Raw genomic sequence first — 27,657 nt, 5'->3', positions numbered from 1 at the left:
TACCCTCACCCAAATATTCACTAAGAGTTGCTTTACTGAGGTAATACTACCCATGTTCCTAATATATTCTTTCTTTATGAAACTCCCACCATTTCAAAATGCTAATTCTTTTCAGTGAGCCATTGTAACCAATTGTTAGGAAAAGAACCGTCTGAATAAGCTAATTCATGCTAAGGTGTGAATGAATGCTGCCCTTTTAACAGTATTCACTTAGGAGCATTCCCTAGGAAATAGATGTTTGCCAATTAAAAGAATGTATGTCTAACGGCAGTAAAACAAAATAAAGACAAACTTTTAGGCATGTATATAGGAGCAGGGCTTTTCTGGTGCTCCTTTAATCACATCTACTCCACCTGTGAGTGGAAATGTCCTTAGCCACAAAGGAGCATTACCAGATGGTCTCCTTTACTCTCTAGTTATATACACAAACAGCCACCATTAATAGGAAACAGGTTTCTTTTTACATTTACCTCCAGATGCGCATTCCAGGGTGAAAGAGATATCATCAATAGCAATAAAAGTGGAATCATCTCCTCCAAGGTCAGCTTCAAAGGCCACCTTAAAGGGGCCATTACTGGAAAGAAGGGCATTTCCATACATCCAGTCCCTGCCTTTGTTTCCAATCACAGACCACACCAGAATGGCCAGTCCAGATTCTTCTACAATATATACCTAAGGAGAGAAAAAATGAAGAAAAAACAACTCTTCAGAATTTGAGATTTGAAGGACAATAGCCACTAGAAACTTGAGATACACTCATTTGGTAATGTCTTAAGGGCTCCAGGTGTTGCCTGGATTTAAAGCTATGCCATGTTAGATCTAGCTCAAGAAATTAGAAATATTTATATTGGAGGAAAGAAGATTTAGATGTGGATCTAAAAGCACACCAAGTATTTGAAGGTTTGTCATGTGCAAGGGGTGGGGGAAGACAATAAGTGTTGATTAAATAAGCACCTACTGTGCTGCAGGCACTGTGCTAAGTGTTTTTTTCTTAACATTTGTTTTTAAAGTATTGGGTTCCAAATTTTCTCCCTTCCTCCCTCCCCACCCACCGTCATGGAGAAGGCAAGCAACTCGATACAGGTTAAACATGTGTAGTCTTGCAAAACACTTCCATAGTAGTCATGTTGTGAAAAACTAAGTATATTTCCCTTAATCTCATCCCACCCTCCATTTATTCTATTCTCTCTTCTGACCCTGTCCTTCCTTAGAAGTGTTTGCTTCTGATTACCCCCTCACCCAATCTGCTAACCCTTTTATCATACTTCTGCTCTCTTGTCCCCTTGCCCCCCTATTTTCCTGTAGGGTAAGATAGATTTCCATACGCAATTGAGTGTGTATGTTATTCCCTCCTTAAACCAAATCTGATGAGAATAAAATTCACTCATTCCCTCTCACCTTCCCTTGTTTCCCCTCCACTGTAAAAGCCTTTTCTTTTCTGTTTTATTTGAGATAATCACCCCATTCTACCTCTCTCTTTCTCCTCCCAATCTAATCTTCTCTCACCCCTTAATTTTATTCTCCAGATATCACCCCATTCATCTTCAACTCACCATGTGCCTTCTATCTCTCTCTCTATACACACGTACATGTAATTTTTTCCCCTCCAACTACCCTAATACTGACAAAGGTCTCATGAGTTACAAATATCTTTCCATGCAGGAATGTAAACAGTTCAACCTTAATAAGTCTCTTATGATTTCTCTTTCCTGTTTACCTCTTCATGTTTCTATTGAGTCTTGTATTTGAAAGTCAAATTTTCTATTCAGTTCTGGTTTTTTCAGCAAGAATGCTTGAAAGTCCTCTATTTCACTAAATGTCCATTTTTTCCCCTGAAAGAATATGCTCAGTTTTGCTGGGTATGTGATTAAGTGTTTTTCAAAGATTATTTCATTTATTCACGTGGAAGATGGATTAACTTTGCTCAGCTTGATTCTATAGGGGTGAGCTAAGACTAATCATTGGATGGTGCAGGTATGTAGATTTTTTTGGTCAGAATTTTTGCCTCTTTTTTTTTTGGTCTTAATAGCAAACATTTATGAAGCACTTTAAAGTTTGCAAAGGATTTTACCTAATTTTTTATTTGATCCTCACAATCACCTGGTGAGGTAGTGCTGTTATTATGCCCATTTTACAGTTGAGGAAACTGAAACTGAGACAGGTTAATTGGTTTGCTTAGTACTACACAGCTATGAAGGATCTGAGGTGGGATTTAAACTCATATCTTCCTTAGTACTTGCATATTATCTTCCACATAAGACTATACTCTTGTACACAGGGGCTCTTTCTATTTGCCTTTCTTTGTACCCGAAGCATTTAGCACTGTGCATGCCTCAGAGCAGGTGCTTAATAAATGCTTGTCAGTTGATTGATTATTCCTGACTCCACACAGCTTCTTCATATAGTTGAAAGAGAACTTGATTTGGTGTCCTAATTGCTGGGACAAATAAAGAATCTTCTGCTTACCATCTCTATGACCTTCTGTGATTCAGTTTCTTCAATTATAAACAAAATTAAAGTTATGACCACATAATCTTGAAAGCCTCTTCCAACTCTAAATCCTATGAACTTGTATTTAGAGCTACCTCAAAGAGGAGTGAATTACCACAGTAGGAGGTCAGTTCCTCATCGCTGGGTGTACTAAAGCGATGGATGGATGACTACAGTTGTGCTACAGGTAGGATTTATGTATAGTAGTGGTTGGACCAGATGATCACTGAGATCTCTTCCATGACTAAGATTCTACTTTTATAGAAGTAAGACATTTGTCTTATTTAATTAACTTCTATGCAGAGTACATTTTGTATAATGAAGGCTGTATGAATCAAAAGATGGAAATAAGGTTGCCAGGAAAAAATATCAACAATTCCGATATACAGAGTATACCACTATGACGGTAGAAAATGAAAAGGAATAAAAAAGCCTCTTGATGAGGGTGAAAGAAGAGGGTGTAAAAAGCTGGTTTGAAGCTTGATATTTAAAAAAAAAATGAAGATCATGGCAATTTGTCCCATCACATCCTGGCAAATAGAGGTAGAAAAAAAATGGAAGTAGTCTCAGATTTTATATTATTGAACTCAAAGATCAATGCAGACAGTGACTGTAGCCATGAAATTAAAAAAAAAACACTTGTTCCTTGAAAGGAAAGCTATGACAAATCTGGATAGCATACTAAAAAGCAGAGACATTACCTTGCTGACAAATGTCCACATATTCAAAGCTATGATTTTTCCAGTAGCAATGTAAGACAGTGACAGTTGGACCATAATGAAAGCTGAGCATTGCAGAATCAACGCTTCCAAATTGTGCTGCTGGAGAAGACTTTTAAGAGTCCCTTGGCTAGCAAGGAGATCAAATCAGTCAATACTTAAAGAAATTAATTCAGACTACTTATTGGAAGGATAAATACTGGAGCTGAAACTTAAATATTTTGGCCACATAATGAAAAGCCGGGAAAAGACCTTGATATTAGAAATATTAGAAAATACATTATTAGAAAAATATTAGAAAAGATTGAAGGCAGAAGGAGAAGGGTATGACAGAGGATGAGATGGATAAATAGTATCACTGAAGCAACAAACATGAGCATGGGCAAACTTTGAGAGATAGTGGAGGATAGAGAGGCCTGGTGTGCTAGGGTTCATGGGATCCTGAGTCTGGTACAACTGAATGAATAAGCAATAAGACTTTAGTGGGTCATGATGTGTTCTTAGAGATGTGCTCCACTTCAGGAAATTATTGACTCATGACTGCTTCATGGTTTTGTCATACTAATATTAGGGGACTAAAAATGTATTCTATCAACATTATTATCTCCATAGAATGCCAAAGCACAAATAGACATGAAGCTAGAATCTCTGACTGCTAAGGATAGTCTCTAATCAAAACTAGGATTTGATATTTGATAAGATGAGAATGTCTATAATATATACACATGAGCATAAATTAGTATTGTTTTTACCAGTATCCAATCCAGTTCATGCAAGAAATGTTTGATTTAATTTTTAAGTAAGCTAACAATTCTATATGAATAGTTATCAATATTCAACTTTTAAAAAAATAAAAGCAAAAATAAAAAAGAAAAATATTTTGCAGTGGAGATGGATTTTGATTTGAAAACAATTACCCAAGGTCTGATGAGGTCTAATGCAAGCTAAACTGATTTTCTTAGACAGTTTAGTCATGCTGTTCGAAATATAATGGAAATAAAAACAGTTCTGAGTTATCCCAGTGCTTTTTAGGAAATGCCTGGCAAATCTAAAGAAAAAAGGTAGAAATAACACCATATGATTTGCATGCTATTTCAATTTCTTCTTTTCTATTTTTGCTAGGATTTTCTTAGTGAGAAAAATATGGCTAGTATTTTTTTTCCATATTGGAACAAGACTTTTGATCATCAGGTTTCTTTCTATGGTCCCACAGTCATTATTCATTCTTTAGTCAACCTTAATTCCCAACCATACTTCTTTCATTCAAGAGCCATTTTATGTATTCCAAAACAGCAAAAGAATGGTGATACACAGACGTCAACAGTAGGGGGAGCAAATGTTTTGGTATTTCAGGCAATCTATAGAATACCAATAACATTCCAGGAAACCAGAAATGAGGTGGGCCTCCATTTTGTGTTCCCAATATTCCCTAGTAGAGAAATTCTATTTCCAAGTCTGAAGCTCTAAATCATTGAGGTTTCAATAAAAATGCAAAACCCTGGAAGTCAAGAAATCTTAAACTTGGATAGAATTTGATGAACAACTATATAATCCTATAGAAACATAGAGCAATTTAATGGGGAATAAAAATTAAAGTCAAACTGAACATTCTAGAAAAGCATGTTATATTTGTTTCCTAGGCAACAATGACCTTTCAGCTTATGTTTTTAAAATAATTAGTTCAATTAAAATCAACAAACATTTTTGTATGTTAATTGTGTGCAGAGCACTGGGCAAGTAATTAAGTAGAGTTACAAATACAGCCCATGTTTCAACTGAGAGCACATAAACTGGGTTCACTCTTGAAGACCGATCAATAATTAATACTCTATATGGCTCACATCTTCCCACTTAGGATTTCCCTTGGGACCATCATGTATCAACTCTCATCTAGGCATCCATGAAAAAGAAAAAAGATCCTTACCACTCATGCAAACACTGAGGCTAAGTCATCAAATATAGGAAAAGTTTCACTAAACCTTAAAAAACAAATACTAAGGACTCATACCCAAAACCATTACTTAATTAAACAACATTCAGTAAAGAAAACAGTCCTTTCCCTTTCTGGTGTGCTTTTACCCTGCCCAGTAATCTATAGGTGTATACTCTAGATTTATAAAACTACCCCTGGGGCCAAGGTCCTTCCAAAGAAGGAAAGGTTTAATTGGATCCCCCAGTTAATCATACAGTGTAAGGCACCAATAATCCGAAAATTACACTTTGGGATTCAAGTGTTACAGGGGATCTGTAAGTACTTAAGTAGCCAATTTGCCAAGCTAAATGAAGAAGCAACTGGAGAGGCTCAAGTCCCCTCTGTCACTTTGACAAAGAATGGTCCAAAGACCTTTTTCCCACCATGGAGAGTCTAAATATCAATTAGCTGTCAATTTCCTAGGTGTTCCTATTCCTTTCCCCCCAAATTCCTGGGCATATTTAACCAAAATAGGGGCCCTATAAAACCCACCATGTTTTGGAACCTCCTTCCACAGAACCCCAATGGCACTAACCTGTTTTGATCTCTCCTTCATGTATTAAAGGAACAATGAGTAAGTAGACCTTCCTAGTTGGAGCATTGTCTACTGTGAGCTGTCAAGAGGAGAGGATTATAGAAACAGTGCTGGAAGGGGTCTCACAAGCCATCTACACACCAGCACATTCATTTTATAGTGAAGCAAAGCTGAGGGCACAGTAAGATCGAGTCCATTTGAACCCAAGTCAAAGGTTACCTCCTAACCATCAGAGCCAAAAATACTTCTCTAAGAGATCTAACTCCTATAGTTCCCATTCTTGGGAAAGGGATGGTAATATTTTAAATGGAAAATGAGACCTCAGAAAGAAATGTTTAAAAGGCATTCAACTTTTGTTAAACCAATTGTATATTCTACTGGCAAAGAATCGACTGAAAGTGCAATGCAATTAATTCGAATTCCCTGAGCCTAGTGATAACTTTGAAGAATAGGTATATTAGAGAGATATCACAACTCGGTTTCTATTTCTATATTCAAAATTTTGAAGGCATAGAAAAACCAGAATCAAAATAGCAGCTAATATTGTAAGAATTGAAATCAATACAAAAGTAGCTCCAGTGGTCCCTGAAATGGTTATATCAGCATTTCTGGGAATGTGAAGAAGGTATTTAGTTGTAAAACCTGAACTACAAAGTCCAGAACCCAGACAATTTAACTTAGTCCTTGGCTAGTAAGGCCAAAACAGAGATTCTACCAATGTCCCCTTGTTAAATTAGAAAACAAAGCTTTCTCTAATGGATTATGTAATAAAACACAGTGAGAATAAACACTCAGAGATTTAGAACTGAAGGAGATCTTGGAAGTTTTCTATTTCATCCCTTTTTATTTTGCAGATGAGGAAACTGAAGTTCAAACTCGTAAATGACTTCTTCAAAGTCATTCGGTTTGGAAGTGGCAGAGCTAAGATATGAACCCAAGATTATCTGCCTCTAATCTTGTGATGTTGCCACTGTACCACTGTGACAAAGAATGATGAATGAACAGAGCCAGGAGTCAATATAATTTGGCTTCACATCTATTTTTCTGTCCACTGTCCCAGTTGCCTAGCTGATGGTTTGCGTTGTGCTTCTAGGTTCTCCTACCTCAGTTATCCTACTTGTAGTGGTTTACATGTAAAGGCTGGACAGTAATATCTCTAAAGCACATCACTAACTCATCACATCTCCCTTTCCTATAAAGCCAATGATTTACATAATGAGGCTGCTAGCATGCAATAACTACTTGAGAAAGAATCTACCAATTTCAGAAGGACCAAAAAGGCAGAATAAAGAGGAGGGAATTAAGCTACACTGACTTACTTGTTCTGTTTGACTTCATAACTCCAAACATGTTGGTTTTTTCATACTAAAGAAATAGGGAAATACTTGGTAGTCTGTCAGTGAAGCTCAGTAGGCTTTCTATTCTGGCTTACACTCCCTCCCCCCAAAGGTGGTTAATTGAGCAGGAGACTGCATAGTTGACTTAACAAAATCCATCGATACATTTTAAATATGCTTTAATAACAGTGGGCTGTAGACCTAAAGGGGGAGCTGGAAAATTTGAGTTTTTTTCCCCTTAGGTCTCATGTTGACTCTGCATGACTCACGCATTTAACTCTTCCTTTGTCTTCACCAAAATGGAGGTGGTGCCACTTATAATGGAGCCAATTCTTCTTGGTGAGATCATGTCAAGGTTTTTTCACATCACAATGTTAAGAAATAATATCATAAAATTAGCCCTGCCAGTCATAGGATCTTCAGTGTTAAATGAAGATATTAGTTCTGTATAGTGAGTCATTGAAAGATAAAAATCATCAGATCAAAGCATTGGTTGTAAAGTACTCAGAGCAGGCATTTGGAATAATCACTGAATGGGTGAGTTAGAAGGAGCCTCAGAGATTACCCAGTTTAACCTCATGAACCAGTAATGTACATCTTTAGAACACACCTAAAAGTTCTCAGACCTTCAAGACCTAAATGACCAGTTGTCAGTATTAACTGCAGACCTAAGGTAGTAGGAACAGAGTATGTTGGCTGGGGTGGGCTGAGGGAATCATACAATCATCCATTTAGAGCTAGAACAGATTTTAGAGATCAAATCTAAACACCTCATTTTAGAGTGAGGAAACTGAGGCACAGAGAGGTTACATAATTCACCCAGGGTGACCTTTATAATAAATATTTGAGATGGGATTTGAACCCAGGTATTCTTGACTCCAAGTCCAGGACTTTATTTACTGTATGATGCTGCCTTAGAATCACTCACACTTCTGATGATGTTTCCTTAGTAACCTTTACAGGGGAGATCATAGGTTCATAGATTTAGAGCTGGAAGGGAACATAGAACTTATTTAGTCCAACTCTCTCATTTTACAAATGGGGAAACCGAGGCCTAGAAAGGTGAAATGACTTATAGGTCATGTAAGTTATACAGGGAGTAAGTGGAAAAACTGGGATTTGAACCTAAGATCTCTCATTCTAAATCCAGTGCTCTTAGATATCAGACTGAAAATAGGATCATAAATCTAGAACTAAAAGGTGCCCCCAACAGTTTTTTACCCACCCTTTCATTTTACAGATGAGGTAATTAAGACCTAGGGAGGTAAAATGATTTGCCCAAGGTTATACAGGGAGGGTCAGTAGTGAAGTATTTGGACCCAGATCTTCTAAATCCACTCCAGAGTATAGGACCATTTTAAAAACAGCCTTTTCCACCATGTCCTTCAACATTGGCTTTTCAGGAAAAGTACCTCTATGTCTTAATGAATGAATGTAAACATCTATTTGGTACTTACTATGTGCCAGGCCAGTGATCTCAATCATTTCAAAATAACATTTTCTTAAGTTTTGCAAGACTACACTTCAATAACTTTGAAACAATAAATGCCCACACTTGTTGGCATGTAAATGGACTATGGAGGCTGTATTGAAGGGATGTACAACTACATTTTTACTGTACTGAATTTGAGAACTTAGCTTCAGTATTATCCATGAAACTATGTTTTAAGGATAAATAGCCTAATATACCACCTTGGGTCTCAGAAATATCTTCTTTCAGTCTAGGGAGAGAGAACTTTGCTTACTTTTTTTTTTCTCCCCAGTTCAGTAAAAGTGTGCGTGTGTGTGTGTGTGTGTGTGTGTGTGTGTGTGTGTGTGTGTGTGAATGTATGTGTGTGTGTATATATATATGTGTGTGTGTGTACATAAGTAAGATAGACAGATAGATAGATAGATAGACAGACAGACATATATATAAACATATCCTTTAATGAAGAAAACACTTGGTTCCTCTTTCTACCTACTTAGCTAAGCAACTCTACCATCATATTTCTATGTAATTGCCCCTAAGCACAGACAACATTGCTTTGAGAGCCTGCTCCAGTCCCCACAATATGCTGATTTCACTGGCTTTAAATATTTCAGTTCAATCAGAGGAAACCTAAAGCAAATTTCAATTACAAAAAAAAGAAAAAAAACTCTTCAGTGGCCTTACAATAGTTTAAGCACATATTGTACCTAGGTTTTTAATTAAAATGAGAAAAGTTATGTGGGCAATCATACCTTATGCACTGATACAATATTTTGTATTTTAAAAATGGTTCTACACTTTTAATCATCAGTCAAGCAGGCAAATGCTTAATTAAATTAAGTGCTATGTGCTAAGCACAATGCTTTGGGCTGAAGATACATAAGAACACCCACTCCCATCCACCCCCTTTCCCCCTCAGGTAAGAAGTATTATGCCCATTTAATAGTCATCAAAATTAAGACAAAGGAAAATTAAGCCACTGCATCTTAATGATGGAGATGGAGCTAAGACAAGAACAAAAGTCTTCTGCTGTCTACTACAGGGCTCTTCCTACTACTCTGTCCTTTTATACTGCACTGCCTCTTAATAATTGAAAAAAAATTCTTTCATCAATATTTTGACATACATACAAACACAAATGTTTTGATTTGATTTTTTTTCTTTTGCCTGTACACTATAGCATGCATGCTGACAAATTGTATACCAGCAAACTTTCCATACATATTGTACATTTCCAACTGGAAGCTAAAGCTTGATGTCAAGGAGTAATTCATGTCTAAACCAATTTATTTTCACCATTTCCTTTGCTTGACCTTATTGTAATTGTCTTGCTCTTGTTTTCTCCTCTTCTTCCTTTTCCTCTTCCTTTTCTCCTTCCCCTAAATTCTTTTCAGCAATAAGAAGGCACACCATGGTAGTCACTTTAAGATCAATGGTATGATCATGCATTGGGTATTCCATACCAGAAGTGGTTTGCTTTCCTTTTTTATTGTGGCTGGTGTTATTTATTTGACAATTATAAGTCATATAGGAACATATTTCTCATTTTCCTTGTAATTAAAACTGTGGATTTTTTTTCTTCTTTTTTATTTTTTTTGGGGGGGGAGGAGGCGCTTAGAGCATCAGTAAATATTTTTAAGGAGGGAAAGGAAAAGAGTAATTTTTGTAACAAATTGCATCTCATGATCTGCAGATTATTTGAAAGACAGGATGCATAACACTTTGCATTACCAATAGCAATCCCACTACATAACTATAGTTCTTAGAGACTAAATAATTCACTTCAATGCAGCTCCACTGTGAATTCAAGGGCAAAAAGCTCCCTTCACTTTCAAATTCTACCGGGTCAGCTTTTTCCTAGTGTTGGGACTATTATAGTGCAATGGGTACTCAAGGACTCAGTCAGATAGATCAGTATTTCCTAGGACAGTTCTCTTCGTGGACAGTTAGCAAGGCAAAGCTTTTAGGGAAGAGTTTAGGAATTAGAATATGAAGGTTAAAAAGGAATTTAGAGATTATAGATAGAACAGCTTTTCACTGAAAGAAAATGAGGAGTGAAAAATCTGAAAATCAAAGTGCAAACAAGATTTGGCCAAGATTACAAAAAAGTTCATAGCAATAAGACCCACTCCAAAGCAATGGCTTTTTTCTCAGTAAACCATCTTTAAACTGTGTGGGACAGAGACCACTACTCAAATTCAAGACAAAGACTTAGTTATCTTGAGAGCAGAAAAGAGGTTATTACTTTCTCAAGAGAATGGGTACCACCCCTGGTTGCCCTAATGGTGCCAGCCACGGAACGTATATGGGTATAAGTTGGTTACAGAAAGCAAGGCTTATTTATACTCTAACTCGAGTTTCTCCTCCTAAACCCCCTTCTCATTGTCCCATTGGCTGGGCTTCAGGGGACACAATCTATTCACGGAAATCTTCCCCAGCAGCAGAGTACACAAGTTTGCCCGAGTCCAGAAAAGGTGGGAAGTCCTGCAGTTTAGGCTAGAGGGTGGAGGAATAGGGCCATTCCACTCCCTCTGCTATGTGCTCAAAAACAGGGCCCAAGGGGGTTTTGACAAGGTCAGAAGGTAGTGTATTTCAACAATACAATTAGAAGGCCATCTACAACAGGTGCCTCCAATTTCTCTCCTCCCACTGTCTTACTATCTGGCTTCTGACCTCATCTCTCTCCAAATGACCAGTGATCTCCTAATTGCTGCCCTTTGTGAGAACTACTAACCCTTTGAGGAGGCTTCACTTCTGAGAGATCATCTCTCACAATATTGTCATTTTGAAATGGGGGTGGGGAACCTATGCTCAAAAGTTTGTTATTTAAAATTATGTTTGAGATTAGAAAATACCTTGAATTTCCATGATAAAAAATTATTAGTCTCACCTTTAAGACAAACATAGTTTTCTTTCTGGCTTTCTATGACACCTAATGTCAAAGTCAGAAAGCTCCAAAGTAGTTTTGTAATGATTATCACCTTAAGCAAGTTGGAGAATAAGTGATCAGGAAAGCACTAATTCAGAACAATTAGAATTTCCTAGTCAAATTGAGGTCTGCTTTGTAAGGTCAAATAATCAGAACTCTCAGCTTCTCCTACCTCCTTCTCCACTATTAATGAAATAAAAAATTCTCAAGAGCATTGGATACGGAATCAGACAAGTCTAAAATCCAGGTTCTAGTGCCACTAGCGACTATCTTTTTGACACAACGTCTCTGTCTCTTGGCTTGTTTCCTCATCTGTAAAATGAAGGGGTCGGACCAAGATGACCTCTAACTAATGTCCATTCTATCTCTCTGATTCTGTGATTCATAACTCTCTGCAAGGTAGAGGACCATGCACATAATAGACCTAATAAAAGTTGGCTAAATTGAATTAAACTAAGAGAATTTTACAGTCTGCTTCCGTGTCCTTCAGAACAAAGGAAGAGGTTTTTTCCTATAGCTTAAGATTTCATGATAGTGGCTTTGAGAATCTATGAAGTGTGCAAAAAATTATCAACAGACCAGGACATAACCACTGCTTGTAAAGATGAACCAAAAGGTATAGATGGGAGCAGCTAGGTGGCACAGTGATAGAGCACCCCTCTCTGGAGTCAGGAAAACCTGAGTTCAAATCTGGCCTCAGACACGTAACACTTACTAGCTGTGTGACTCTGAGCAAGTCACTTAACCTCAATTGCCTCACCCCCCCCCAAAAAAGGTATGAATGAATGAAGGAAAAAGGAAAAATATATATATATATACATTCAATGCTTAGCACTGAACTAATGGCTGAGAATGCAAATATAAATCAAGACTCTTGTTGCTCTCAAAGAACTCCCAGACCACTCACAGAGCTCATATGGGAGGTTTCAGCTACACATAAGAAGGAAAGACCCCATGGTTCCTAGGGTACAGAGCCAAAGTAAATGGTGGTGCATTTTCTTTGATGTTATTTCCAGTGATAAAAGATGTGCACTTCTGATGTTGGACTATTTAATGGTGTCAATTTGATTTTTTCATATAGGATTGATTATCTTTTTGGATTTCAATTCAACAAAAGTTTATCAATCACCTACAATGTACACAATGTTATCCTGAGGTTGCATCTAGAAAGATTTTTAAAAATTTAAAGACACTGCCTCCAAGGAGCTCATTTTACTGGGGAGACACAGTTCTACACACATAGGCCTAAGAAGAAGTAAAGAGTGAAAACAAAATCTAGAGCAAGGGCTCTAGAAAGTTTTGATGAAGATTCTATCTAAAATGAAATACGTTCAAATTTGTAGGATCTGTATGTGTGTCAGTGGGTGCTGACAGGAATCTTGGCAATAAGTTATTATTTCCTAAATGAAAAAGTGTTACTGAGAGAAATGAAATGACTTGCTCAAGGTCACATAACCAGTTTTTGAGAGACTAGACTAGAGACTGGGACTAGAATCCAGGACTCCCAAACATATGAGTATAACTCCATTTTTTTTTCATCAATGGTGAGCCCTGTGCCACATGCTAGGATAGAGGATGGGTGGAATAGAATTCAGTTGGGATGGTTTACTATCTGGTAGCTTCTGATTTTAAGTAATCATCCTCACTGCCTAGGCTCTAGACTCCAATATTTCTGCATTTCAGAAGGACTTCAATGTTGTGGTACCTTCTGAATTTGGTGCTCTGGACCAACTTAGTTGCCATGTGCTGGCTACAACTCGGTCCCAAAATCTCAGTTCAATACTTTTACCACTTTTCTTTAGAAGAGTTTTTCTTAACTTGGGGTCTGGGGATTTGTTTTTTTAAAACAATGTAATAAGCATAACTCAATATAATTAGTTTCCTTTGTAATTCTATGCATTTTATTTTATGCATTTAAAAAAAGAATTATTCTGAGAAGGGTTCCATAAAGGGATCCCTAACACGAAAGAGGTTGAAGATCCTTGTTTTAGAACAACAAAGGGAAAGGAAAAGCCACTAAGCATTTTAATGCAGAAAAAGGACCTCTCCAAGTTCAGCGTGGCAATCTCATTTCTACTTGCGGTGAAAAGTTATGTTACTTATTTGTTGTTTATGAACAATTTGTTATTTAGGAACCATTAACATTAAAGTTGCAGTAAAATACCAGAAGAACTCTCACAACGTCTGATGTTAATCTGATCCTTATATGTTTTTTTTTCTTTCTGAAACTAATAGCCACAAAGCATCCAAATGAAAGTAAATTAGACTCTAAAACAGCTAATAGTATCACAACCAGAATTAGATTTCATTTGTAATACTTCATAATCTTCAACTATAAATGCAAGGAATTGCAAGAGGATGTATCAAAGCCATCCCTTACCTTTGATTAAGCTACACATTTTTTTTTTTTAACACTTCCACATTCAGTTTGAGGACAAAGACATACTTATGAGAGAAGCTCTTTAAGTTGATACCTGGTCTTTCTTCAAGGTGCCTTTGAACCCAGTTAATTTGCAGTCAGGTGTGAGGAAGGTATTCTTGAGTAAATTCCATTTTCCAAATCTCTTTATAAATTGTGACAACTCAGTTCAGATGCTCAACAGTACAACTGTCCTAGATAGGATCATCTTTTACTTCTGCTTTTTCATCTTCGATTACATTTCAAGAGGAAGTCACGTACTTTTGAAGGTCAGAAGATGATCAATTGTTATTCACATTTGCATTTTTTTTTCATTGCCTTCCATGTTGTACTGCTCCTGGCTTCCTGTCATTTTAGAGCAGTTTTTTTGATGAAACATGATTTTCTCAGTTGTTACTGACTTGGACAATACTCATAGTAAAGGGAAATTTCTCTGCATCTAAAAGAATATGAGTGAGGTTTTCCCTCAGGCAGTGTTGCCAAATCATCTGTTTCCTGGTAGGACCTATACTCTTACCTGGATAAAACCAGTTGCTGCACATATTAACTTCCACAACACAGCCATCAATTAGAGGGCTGAGAGGCTTCACTCTACAGGTAGATTTTCAGCATTTTTGCAGGAGTTTAGGTGACACATGGTTACTAAATGTGTAGCAATGCAGGACATAATTCTCAGGGTAATGATGCATAACTCCCTCATCCATAATAATCTTCTTCTGTTAGGTAAAGACAACCCTACGGGAGAAATCAAGGGCCATGTAGTTCACCAGGAGCCCTTCCACAGCTCCCCCTCCAAAAATACTGCTAATAGATTAAGTATGAATATTCTGATGAAACACAGGTTTAAGACATTTGAAAATGAAGTGACAAAATGGGCCTAAGTGGGCAGCTATTCAGAAATTGCAGAATTGTGACCCAATTCATTAATTTGCATTAGGTACTAGACCTGTAATTTTATTTTAGTCTTCAGTTCCCAGTGAGGAACTCTTATAAAGTAGGCTGGGACCTCAATTCAATGTGTAGTCTTAGATGCCCAGAATTCTAAGAAGTTAAGGTCATGTGGTTTTAATGAAAGTATTATTAATGCCAATAGGAAGAAGATGAGACTGTCTTATAATAATAAAAAAAAATGACTCTAAAGTTCATGGTTTATGAAGTATAGTGTTTTTATGACTTTGAACCCACAGGGGAGATAGTTAAATGAATCAATTCCATTCAATCCAATAAACATTTGATTAATTGGAGACTATGCTTGGCCCTAAGGCTACAAATGTAAGGGTGGAGTTGATAGGGCAAGGCAAGAATTCTCTAATCCCTACCTGGAGAGCCTTAATTGTTCTATATTTCTATAGTGATTAGGTTTTCTTTCTGAAATGTAAACTTGACTTTCTTTTTCTTTTAAACTTAGTTTATGATTAAACCCAGACCAAATGTGTGGGTCCAGTGGCAAGGTGTCACTTTAATGGGAAGGGGAGATGGTAAAGAACCCTAGTCCACAAAGAATTCTAGCACATTCAGGGCTCAATTTGTGTACCAAACCAAATATACTTGGTACTTATCTGAGCCCAGGGTAGAGGGGTGCCCTTATGTAAGAAGAAAGTGAAGCCCATTGAAGCCAATGAGCCAGTGTTGCTATTTAAGTATCAAGCAAACCAGTTTAGCTTCTTATCTGAAGGAAGAACAAGTGATTTCCAGTCAACTCCAGGTCCCCAGTCTCTGTACAGTCTTGAATACTCAAGGAACTTTACAAAGGATCAAATTCTCTCTTTGAGATAAGGCTTGATTTTCTTTTCCTGTTTCTATTCTTTATTGTTTTTTTTTTAATGGGGAGTTTGGCTGGGGGGAGGCTCTTTTAGCAAGTAACACAACAGGCATCAAACTATTAGAATTTTGTAAAAAAAAAAGTTTGTAATATTTTATCACCATTAATTTAGAAGTATGCAAGAATATTACTTTATTTAAGCATACATTGTGCCTCACAGACTTTTCCAGAACCTCTGTAGTATGAGGCACTTAAGAAGTCATTCAAAATAATAACATAGAAGCTCCCCAAGTCACTAAAGATCTATTCAGGATTTTGGACTAAGGATTTGGCTAAGCACACGCCAATATATTTGCTGGGAACAGTTTAAGGATGGAGTCAACTGAGTAAATCATCAGATTACCTCATCTCATCAAACAAGTCCTTAACCAGGTAGGAACATAACTTAGTTGAATTAAATCAACTAAAGGCATTCTAATTAAGTATAAAAAGGTTTTGATCAATTCAAATGTTGCTAATAAGCCAGTGGAAAAACTAGGCATGATGCTGAACAAGAAGAGTGTTCAGTTTGCATTTCTAGTATTAGTAATATAACACCCATCCCAGGGGTGGGAACCTGCTGCCTTGAGGCCATATGTGGACTTTTAATTGTTCTGTGAAGTTTGGATTCAGTCAAAGGGCCTCACTTGAGGACCCACAGGGACACGTGTGGCCTCAAGACCACAAGTTCCCCACCCCTGACCCATCCATTCAAGGCTAGCCTGAAAGCCCTGAGAGGATGTAATAGCCACAATCCAAAGGACTCCATGCATCAGAGAGAGGGAGAGTTAAGACAGTTGCCTCAGAATATCTACTATCACAAGGAAAAATGAAAAACATGATCTCTATATAAGCAAAACACATTGATCTTGAAGAGAAGCTATGCAGGGACCACTCATGCAGACTTTCCAGCTATAACATTTGAAAGATAGCCCCTAACTCTCCAGGTTATCCTAGAACCCTGAGAGATAAAGTAGCAGTGGCCCTCTGGGGATTCAGCCTACCAGTATAAGGAAGGCCGAAGAGAATGAACTGAGAGTACGTTGCATATATTGTCAGATGGTAAGAAGCAGTGCTTTATTTTGCTGAACTACTTTTTTCACTTTTTTATTTTATTTTAATATTTTATTTTATTTTATTTGTTACAAGTGGATGGTAGGCATGAGGTAACCCAAGTCTTTAGCCTCAAGGAATTTATATTCTTCTTAGATTATGAATGGGGCTGGGAAATGCCTTTTGTAAATAGATTAAGTATTAAAAAGGAAGTATAGCACAAATAACTAGGAAAGACTTTGGATAAGATATGGCACATGAGCTAAGTCTTAACAGTAGCTAAGAGTGTAAGAGCTAGAGCAGAGAGGGAATTCCAGGCATGGGGAGAGAGTTAAGGGAGATGGAGGCAGCAGCAGCTTGTGCAAAGATACAGTAAAGAGGAAATGGAATACTATGTTTGGGAAACAGTGAGAAGGCCAGGATGGCTAGGTGACTGAGTGAATGGAAATAACATGTAATAAACCTGAAAAGGTAGAATGGAGCCCAGCTGTGAAGGGTTTTAAATGTCAAATAAAGAAGTAAATGTGTCTTCACGTTTTTGATGCTGTTCACTTTGGAGGCTTGCAATTTTCCTCATTTCTAGCTCTCCTTAAAATGTGTTATTGTCTAAATGAACTGCTTGTAGACAATGACACAGATTACTGGATGATGAACCAGATTCTTTCAGTGGCAAAGCCTTCTCAGAATAAGTATAATCCCTTCGAGAGGCTTATTAACACTTCCAGACCTCAAGGTTATCATTTGGCCAGCTATTGCTTCAGTGCACAAAATGACAATGTAGTGGCCTGAAAAAAAGCAAGTATAAATTCAAAAGACAGTTCTTTGATTGCCAGGAATTCATTTTCTCAGAAAAAATGTGGATGGATACATTCCAAGGTAAAGACAAAATAATTTTGACACAGTTGCCAAGGGTCTCTGTATATGTATGTATAAATATGTATGAGTTCATGTGTGTGTGGATGTATGTGGGTGTGAAAGATGATAGCAAAATGTAAAACACTTTAATTATCTTATGTACTAATATCACCTTCATTTTCAAATATGTCTCCCATACCAAATGCCTACCATTCACTTGTAACAAAAAAATTAAAAAGTGAAAACAAGTAGATCAGCAAAACTAAAAAAAAATTAGTATTTCTTATTGCAAGGAATCACCATTGTAATGTAACTGACAAATCATTTTCCAGCCTCTGCTTGAAAACCTCCATGGAATGGAACCCACTACCTTCTAAGGCAATCCATTACACTTTTGGATGGGTCTAATTTTGAGGAAGTTTTCCCAACATCAAACCTAAATTTGGTTTTTCATAAGCCCCACCCTTTACTAATAGTTCTGCCAACTAGGTTCATATAGAACAAACTTAATATCTCCTTTACATGATACCTTTCAAATACTTGAATACAGCTACCATGTTTTCCCTTCTTTTTTTTTTCCAGACTAAACATACCCAGGTTCTTCAGCTGATCCTTTTATGTTATGGACTCCTGGGCCTCCACTGTCCTGTTCCCTTTCCTCCAGACTCTCTCCTGCTTATCAATGTCCTGGGGTACTCAAAAATCTGGTGCAGATGAAATCTAACAAAAGCAGGTTGTTGTTGTCATTGTTGTTGTTGGGCCAGATTTGAATTCAGAAAAATGAGGACTTCCTGACTCCAGCACTCTATCCTCTGCACCACCTTGGTGCCCCAAAGCAGATTATAGTAATACAATTACCGCTCTTTCTCAAAGCTATAGTCCTTGATGTAACCCAAGATATTATTAACTTTTATATCTGCTAAATCACACTGTTAATTCATACTAAGTTTACACTTCACTAAAACCCCAAACCTTTTTTTTTTTTAGAACAACTGTTATCTATCTGTGCCTCATTTATCTAACACATAGTTCATTCTTAAGTTCAAGACTTTACATTAATCCACATGGAAATTAATGTTATTAGATTCTACCCATTGCTCTAGACTTTGAAAATTCTTTTGGATCTCAACTCTGTCATCCATTATTATTGTGTTATCTATCACTCTCAGCTTTATCATCTTCATATTTTATTAGCATACAAGGGCTGCGCACAGATTAATAGGTACTCCACTGGAGACTTCTTGCTAAACTGACACTGAACCATTAACAATTATTCTTTAATTTTGACCATCCAATCAACCAATTCTGCATTCATCTGATTATGTTACAGTTTAAACTTCATTCTCTCACCAACTGAGCATATTGAAACCTATTCATACCTTTTCAACATTTGAGACTGTGCTCAGTCTATTGGAGGACTTCATTAACTTCCCTTGCCATTATGTGGGAACCAATGTGGTATGTTTATTTTCCATCTGGAATCCCTTGTTGTAACTATGACTAGTGTACTCTTTGTATTATCATCCATCTGGATTATCATCTTTCAAATCCCTTCTTTTATGCAAGTCATTCATAACATACTGCAATCTAGTTACTCTCATCACACAAACATTTCTCCATGGTCTTCTTGGATGACTGGTAATTTTGATTCTTTTAAAATCATAATACTTTAATGTTTGTAAGTCCATAGTATCACCAGAAGACTACTGAATTTAAAAAAAAACTGTTTTTTTTTTTTAATTTCATTGAGAAGCTTGGGGGTCATTGAAAGCATTGAACAATTTCCTCAATACAGTCCTAGCTTTTTCTACCTACTATTTAATTCTAGATCCAGGTCATTAGTCATGAACAGCATCTCCAAGATACTGTACATCTAGTATTTCTGTCCAAGATATCTTGGTGGAATAACCAGTTCTATGGGTTATCCATCCAACTGAATATCATAGTTATGTGCAATGAAGTCACTAAGTATTAAATTAATTTAATTTAAAGAATTTTAGTGAGTTCTTATGATAACTTCTCTAACTCCTTGTTCTTTGTATCAGATATTAATGCACACTCTAATTATCTAAGATCCCTTCCAGTTCTCAAAGTATGTTAGTTAGATCATCATAACAGTCTTTTTGATTATTCTCATTTGGTCAGTAGAAAGTGAAATTATCCAGTGTACAAGATCTCTTGTAAGGACCCCACAGTCCATCTTACCCAACATTACCTGAACAAAAATCCCCTTCACATAAATATCAACAAGTGGTCATTCAACCTTTGACTGAAGATTTCTAGTGAGAAGGAATCTATTACTTCCTGAGGCAATCCATTCCAATTTTGGTTAGCTGTAATTGTTAGGATGTATTTTCTCCCTTCAATCAAATATATATTTGATATATATATCAAAAATATATTTTTTCAACTTCTACTTGTTTTGGTAATCTGGGGTCAAGCAGAACAAAAGTAGTTCATTTTTCTTATGATAGCTCTTCCTAAATTCCCTTTAAATTTTCCTTTTGGTCAAGTTAAGTGTCTATTTGTAGGACCTGTATATGTATATGTACTGCTGGAGCATATTTTAAAAAGTAAATACACTAGAAATCCAAGTGCATGTCATAAAACAGGCAACATAGAGTTGTCATCCATTTGTTTTCTTTGTTGTTGTTGTTGTTGTTGTTGTTTTTTCCTTGTGTGCAGTATATGGCAATCTCTTTTGACTGACTGGACTTGTTGAGGAGATACACTCTAAAAGCTCAAGGAGACTAACTAGTATTTAGGGCCCTTTGTATCTTTATATTGGAACATGTATATCCGTGGTGAAGGAGTTTTTCACCTGGTAGTCAACCTGCTGCTGTTGAGCCTCTCAGCAGTAACTAACTAACCTTGTTCTCTGACAGCATGCATGCTATTTTAACTGAGAAAAAGTAGAAAACACATATTAGAAACAACATTTTAAAAATAATACGCATTTTGCACCAGAACCCTAGACATTGACAACCAATGGTAAAAGTGGAAGACAATTTTGAATACTACAATTATGGATAGGATAGGTATGGATATACCATATTGTAAGATGTCTGATTCTGCATATTTTTTTTTCCTTTTTGAATGTCTTCTACTTTACAGTCATTTAAGATATCACTGTCCTCCCCAAAAAAGTCTTGTGTCTTCCTTGACGTAAGACATTAAATGGCAAATGAAAGATCTAATTATATTTTAATGTTTTCATGGTAAACAATCAATCCTGACATCCTCCATCAAAAGATTTAATGGCTAACTTTCCAATAGCAATCTAAGAGTTATCACTAACATGTAAAGTTTGGGTTACCAGAGTCACATTTGGCTGCGCTGGCTCATTTGTTATTTCCATACAAAGCTGTATGAACTAATTCATTTGGAGCTTTTAAAAAAATCTAAGTAAAGTTTTATATTTCATCCAATAATATTGCTACCACAGTTTAGGGGAAATATATATATTGTAAAAGTTGTTATCTATTCACTCTTTTTATTTCTTTCAAACAGAACTTGGCATAATAAAAATCCATTAATCATTTGTTGTAGAATTTACTTGTCCTGCATATAAATTTACTACATCTCAGTTCAGAAATATTTCTGCTCATATTAAATGTCTGACACAGCCAGAAAAGTGGGAACGGTTGGTACTATATTATCTCATGGGAAATTAATTTGGTTTTACTTGTGTCTATGATGGCACAGTGTAAGAACAAAAAAAAAAGATGTTGAGCAGAATTTCTGTATTTATAAAAAACATTTTCCCTCTTTCTCTAAATATTACAGAATTACAGAAGAATTTTAAAAGTAGAAGGGTTCTCAGATGCCATCTAGGCCACCTGAATTCTATACCCTGCTCAATAAGTGGTAACCTACCTCTTTTGCGAAGACTTACAATGAGGGAGAGCCCACTACCTTCCAAAGCAATCCATTCTACTTCTGGATAGCTCTAATTGGGCTCTGAAATTTCCTGGCCCTTTGTATGAAAAGATTCCATTGGCCAGTTCAAACACTGTGACACATAGCTCACAACTAACTGCTGACTTTGATTTTCCTCAAGAACAGTCATACCATCTATGCCATAAAACAACAATAGAAATGTTCTTGTAGGGATACTCTCAGTAGTCAAGTGTTATTAAATCCATTCAACCCTTCAATTGATTCATAATCTTAACTCACTGGTACAGGCTTCAAACTTTTCACCTAGTTTCTTTCAATGTATTCTTCCTATTCTGTTTTGGACCAACTCATCAATTTTGCAGCAGCTATCCAAAACATATGGACTAATGGTTTAAATTAATGGACTACCTATCCAATTTCATATTACAGACTGTTCAAAATAATAACAATAATAAGAACAACTAATACTTATATAGCACTTGCTATGTGTCAGCCAAAGAAATTTTTCATCCACTTATATTTTTTTTCTGCTGTATAGATTGTTAGGCTAATCTCTTTGTAGTAATTATTTACCTCCTGAGAATCAGTGTAACTATAATAGTTATAGAAATTAGGCTTAAGAACACCTGGGTGCAAATCTTACCTCTGACATATAATAACTTTTTGCTCTTAGGCAAGCTAATTAACCTCTCAGTACTACAGGCAACTCTCTAGGACTATATTTTATAAATAAATTGCTATTCTGTATCAGTGAAAGCAAAGCCTACATTGTGAATATCCAATACACATCAAATGAGAGGCATGGGCCAAAAAAATTCTCAAGGATGAAGGCCTTCAGTATCCTGGAGCCTGTGGCACACATATTTGAGGACAGATATCATGTAATACCTAAGTTGTCTCTTCTCCAATGTAAGCTTTTCTATTTCCTTCCGGGGGCCTTCATATATCATGAATTACCTCTAGTTTATCAACATCCTTTCTAAAATGTTGCAAAAAGAAGTGAATAGATAGCTAGGTGGAGAGATTTTAAAAATGAAATGCCATTACACCTATTTTAGCTTACCTGGAAGAACAAAAATTATGTCAGCAAAAGCTGTATATGAAACATACGAGATATTGACTCAAATCTGACAGATACTAGCTTCCGCGTGTTGATGTTTTATATATTATTACTTTGATGATAAAATAGAAATCTCCCATATTCTTTAAAAAGAAAACCTCTCCTATTTCTGAACTCCCATTTTTGTGGTTAATTAATTTAACTGCAGGATCATAGAACTAGAACTGGAAAGGGCCTTAGAAGCTATCTAGCCCAACACTGGTTTTTTTGTTGGTCTGTTTCTTTTACAGATGAGGAAACAGGGGCCAAAAGAGGCCCCTGTCAAAGTGACTTGCTGAAAATCAAAAAGCTAAGATAAGGCAGAAGTGTGATTGGAATCTGCATTCTTTGATTCTATAACTTCAGATCTTTTGAAAAAAATGGCACTAATTTAGTGATTAAGCTGCTGGACGTTTCCTAACAACAACAAAAACAACAAAACTTATCCTGATAAAGAAGAATAATATAACAAGTCGAGATTTGCTATCTCTCTCAAAGAATGCTTATTTCCTTCAGAGACATCCAAATCCCAATCCCTATGAGATCTGCTAAGGTAAAAAAAATCAGTTTCACATTGATCCAGCAGTACTCACAGTTATATGATTCAGGAGGTAGATATGCTGTTACATTTAATCAAGGCAGTCACATAGTCACCCTTCAATACCTAACATAGTAACATACTATTCTGCAGAAATCGCTGTCTTTGTATTAGGAATAATACAGCCTGTTCATTAGCTGTCATCGCTAGAGGACTGGACCAACTCACATTCCTAGAATACATTTCCTCAGTGGTTTTCTTTACATCTCTTCCTGCTCACAATTGTTGGTCATTTGCTAGAGCCCTCTTGTGCCCAGGTTGAAGAGGCTGTGGAGAGCCCTAGCTTCGAAGTGAAATCATTACACCCTGTGCAGGCTGGAAAACTTCAGTCTCAGTACAACTCTTCTTAGAGGTCATTAGTACCTTCCAATTTAAAGATCATTTACATGACTAAGATATTCAGAGAAATGAATGGGCAGGAATTATTGCATCTAATGAAGCCATCCTTCCTGTCTGATAGGCAATAGGACCGAGGCTTGGTTTCCCCTGAACCTTCACCTTGGCTGCTAAGGTTGAAATAGAAGGCAACCTCTCAGTTTTAGTGACATTTATATGTCTTTACATGGCATTTGTATGGCTTTATGAGCATGCTTGTTTTATGTCCCCAAAGTCATTCAGTATCACTGAAAATTTCTAAGGGCCATTACTCTTGCTGTTGTTTAATCATTCAGTTATATCTAACTCTTTGTGACCTCATGGGCCTTACTGTTCATGGGATTTTCTTGGCAAAGATAATGGAGTGGTTGGCCATTTCCTTTTCCAATGGATGAAGGTGAACAGAGTTTAAATGACTTACTCAGGGTCACATAGCTAGTAAATATCTGAGCCCCAATTCGAACTCAAGTCTTCCTGTCTCCAGGCCCATTGCTTTACCAATGCTCACCATTACTCTCAGCTGCTAACTGTTTGCACAGTCAGCATATGCTAAGGATCAGCTTTCTTAAAGTATAACTCAGAATTTTAGGGCTAGTATCTTTTTTTGTACCCCAATATATGAAAAGATACAGTCTTAAGCAGTATGCCATAACTGGGAAATAGCTAGCAAGACTTACTTTGCCAGCTAATAAAATTGGCTTTTTTCTATGTTAGTAGATATTTTTGCAACCATTGAGGGATGCTTTGGATTTCAGAGGTTTTAGTCATTAATCAAAGGATTATATTCACTTGTCCTCAGGATGAAAAGGACTATTGATATTTCATTGGTCAGTAAAACTTGAACATATAAGTAATAACTCACCATTGAGTAGTGCCCTTTTTCAAGAACAGTTGTATAGTATATTCCACACAACAACAATAGAAATACCATCCCAGGGAAGTGTTCGGTGGTCAGTACTTATTAATTCCATTTCAATATTTCATTGGATTCAAAATCTCATTCCAATGGCGCCAAATGCAGTTCATTGATGCAATCTGGTCCTTTCTGCTCTTCCTATTCAGTTCTGGGCCAGCTCATTGCCCATATACAGTAACTGACTAAGATATATGGACTGATGGATTAATTTTCATATGATAATCTGCAAGATAGTCATTTTTTATCCATTTGTTTTTCCTGGTAATAGAGTTAAAGCACTGTGCTCTCTGTGAAGCACTACATAAAAGTTAGTTGTTGTAAACTCTTTTTAGTGGTTGTATCTTAAGAATGAATGTAGCAAAATGGCTATAGGAACTGGATTTAAGAAGATCTGGGTTCTTAATGTGTAGCTTTGGGCAAGTCACTTAATCTCTCAGTTCCCCAAACAACTCTCTAGAGCTGTAAGTTACAGATGAGATGCTGATTTATATCAACAACAGCAGCTAGAGTATGATGAGGTTTTAGGCAATTAGACAAAGTTATTAGTTAGGAACATCCACAAGACTTTACCATCTCTGGGAAATTTCTCTTCCCCTTCTATTCTGCATTCAACAGCCTCCAGTTTAATGACAAACACTTTTGTCAAATGGTCTTGTTTTGATAACCAGAGGATAATTGAACAAATTCATTCAAGATTACTTTTGACTGTTTTAATTTTCCACTTGAAAAGCAGATAAACTATCTCCTGGATGAGATGTTGCCTAACTCTTTTGGTTTCTTCATCATAACATCTACTTTATTTTAGTTGAAGTGCTGTAAGAAATGGCAAGAATCAAAGTCAATGTGTTTACCTTCATCCATTTTGCATTTCTTTTAGATTCAAAGGACTGTTTTAATAGATAAGGTTGGAGCTTTTTAAATTTTTTGAATTAATTGCATACGATATCTTCTTATTGTTGTCATTTCTTCTAATTTGTCATTGATTTTGACTTTTGTTCCAGCTACCTGATGATCTGATAGTAGAGAAACAGCTGATTCTGAAATGATTCTGTGTTGGGAACCAGAGTTATCCTGTTCAAAAAGATAAGGCCAATTCCATTAAAAAATGTCACCCCATTGTCTTTTGGCAGCCTTTTAGAAGAAAGAATTTATGTTAAGTTTCTTTGAGGCTTATAAGCCTTTGATCTCTTTTCTTTCTTAATTCTAGAGCTTATTTTTATTGTCTTTCCTTGTATACATCTTTGCAATTAAATCATCAAGGAATAAAATATATGTTGACTTGATTCTGAGGAGATCATCAAGTTCTTCAAAGAATTTTGATATCTCTTCATCCTATTTCACAGATATTGACATAAAAAGTGAAATTATCTTATATGATAGTTGTTTTTGCTTATGCTTATCATGAACATGGCCACCTGAAATTACTAAGTGCCCATAAAGCCAGGAGGCAGAAAATATGACATAGTGAACATAGTATTGAATTTAGAATCAGCAAATAATGTTTTTGTTTTCTCCATCTGATAATTGCTAGACTTGACCATAAACAAATTTCCCAGTATCTCTGGGCCTCAGTTTTTCCATTTTTAAAATGGTGATATAAAACTTTTTTTTTTACCTTCTTTGGTACTCACCTAACAAGATTATAGTAAAGCTAACATGACTTAATGTATGTAAAGTGCTTTAAGAACTTTTAAATGTCTCTTGTGATTATTCCTTATTTTTTCTCTAAGGCCAACTCCACCAAGAATCTGCCAAATATGTTACCATTTAGTAGGAATTTCCTATTTTGTTTTTGTTTTTTTTTGTTGTTGTTTTTTGTTTAAAGTGATAGTGACAATAGTGATACAGTTTAGCTCCTCCAGTAGAAATTAAAGTAATAAAATTGGGGACTGACCACCAAGGGCCAAATCCTTTGAGAATGCTCAGATTTGCCCCTCCTGGTTGGTTATACAAACCATACATAGATATTCCTTGCCTGGTTCTAATCTAAGAAAACTTGGTGAGCCTGTTTCTGGCCATGAGTGACTAGGAGCCTTATGTTGTGTGGTGACAAGGAATCTTCTGATCTTAGGGGAGCCAATGACTCAGAAGGCACTGAGCTGGAACTGAGCATGCAAACAAAATCATTACCATTACTATTATGCAATGACTCACTCTCTCCCTCCGCTATTTTTGCTCTTTCCCTTCCTGGTGGCCAGTAAGGTGAAAATTGTGGGCTGCCAAGCTGAAGAGGGTTGTAGGCACCCCTATTTACCACCCAGCTGACATGTAACGATGAACACACGCCAAATCTGTTTCTTTTGCGTTTAGTCTTCTTTTAACTTGAGGTTAACAGGTATCCAGAAATGGAATTGACTAAGTTACCACCTAATTGAACTACAAATGGTTAAAAGAGCCCACAAAGGTCCTCCTACCCCTGGCACCCAGAGTGAATAGCAGAGTTCACAAGACCTAGTAACAACTGCAGCTGGGTCCATTGAGGAATTAATTCAGCAATGGAGAGATCTGCTTCATCTAGCCCAGCAGTGACTGGGTTACTCAGCAAAAACATGTTCTGAAAGGAGGCAGCCTGCCTAAGTAAGGGAATAAGTTGTCCACCAGTGATGCCACATACAGAAGTAAACTTGATGGTGACTTCACAAGAGCAGAAAAAGGCTCTCATGGGCATGGTCAAATGTCTCTCAGGCCTACATATTTCTTAGATGTGTCCCTTATTACCTTTGTTGCTTAAATTTGAGTCCTTTGTGCATGCCAGGAAAGAAAACCCACTTACCTCTAACAGTGTGGATGTAATTGTGTGTCTTGTGTCCTTGTGACAACAAAGAAAATATTGGCCAAGTAAATGAAAAGAAGTACTGCACTAATAAAAGCTAATCTAAAAGCTGTCATTTTTAGCACTTTCCATCACTGCCACCACCATGCTTCAGATATTTATGAGCTCTATCACCCTGGGCAATTCACATAACCTTTGTTAGCCTTTGTTTCTTTATCTGTAAAATGGGGTTCATTATAACGCCAATCTCCGTAAAGGTTGTCATGAGGTTCAAATGATATCCCATATGAATATATGTGAAGTGCTTTGTGAACCTTAAAATACTATAAAAATGTTGACCAATAAAGGTTTCATAAGTATGGAGAGGTTGCAATATATGTTGGTGAAGGGAGTATTCACATTTATAAAATTATCA

The 27,657-nt window shown here is 36.5% G+C and overlaps 1 protein-coding gene across 1 annotated transcript in view; it reads right to left on the bottom strand.

Moving 5' to 3' along the window:
- MALRD1 (MAM and LDL receptor class A domain containing 1) overlaps positions 1–27,657 on the bottom strand; it is an 832,608-nt gene that overhangs the window by 167,077 nt on the left and 637,874 nt on the right. Inside the window, 1 exon segment of the mRNA XM_027847861.1 lies at positions 471–672. Coding sequence (XP_027703662.1) covers positions 471–672 — 202 coding nt within the window.

The sequence above is a fragment of the Vombatus ursinus genome, unplaced genomic scaffold (genome assembly GCF_900497805.2).
Source record: "Vombatus ursinus unplaced genomic scaffold, bare-nosed wombat genome assembly UNPS02005459.1, whole genome shotgun sequence".
Classification (NCBI taxonomy): Eukaryota; Metazoa; Chordata; class Mammalia; order Diprotodontia; family Vombatidae; genus Vombatus; species Vombatus ursinus.
This window is presented reverse-complemented; position numbering and strand designations above follow the sequence as displayed.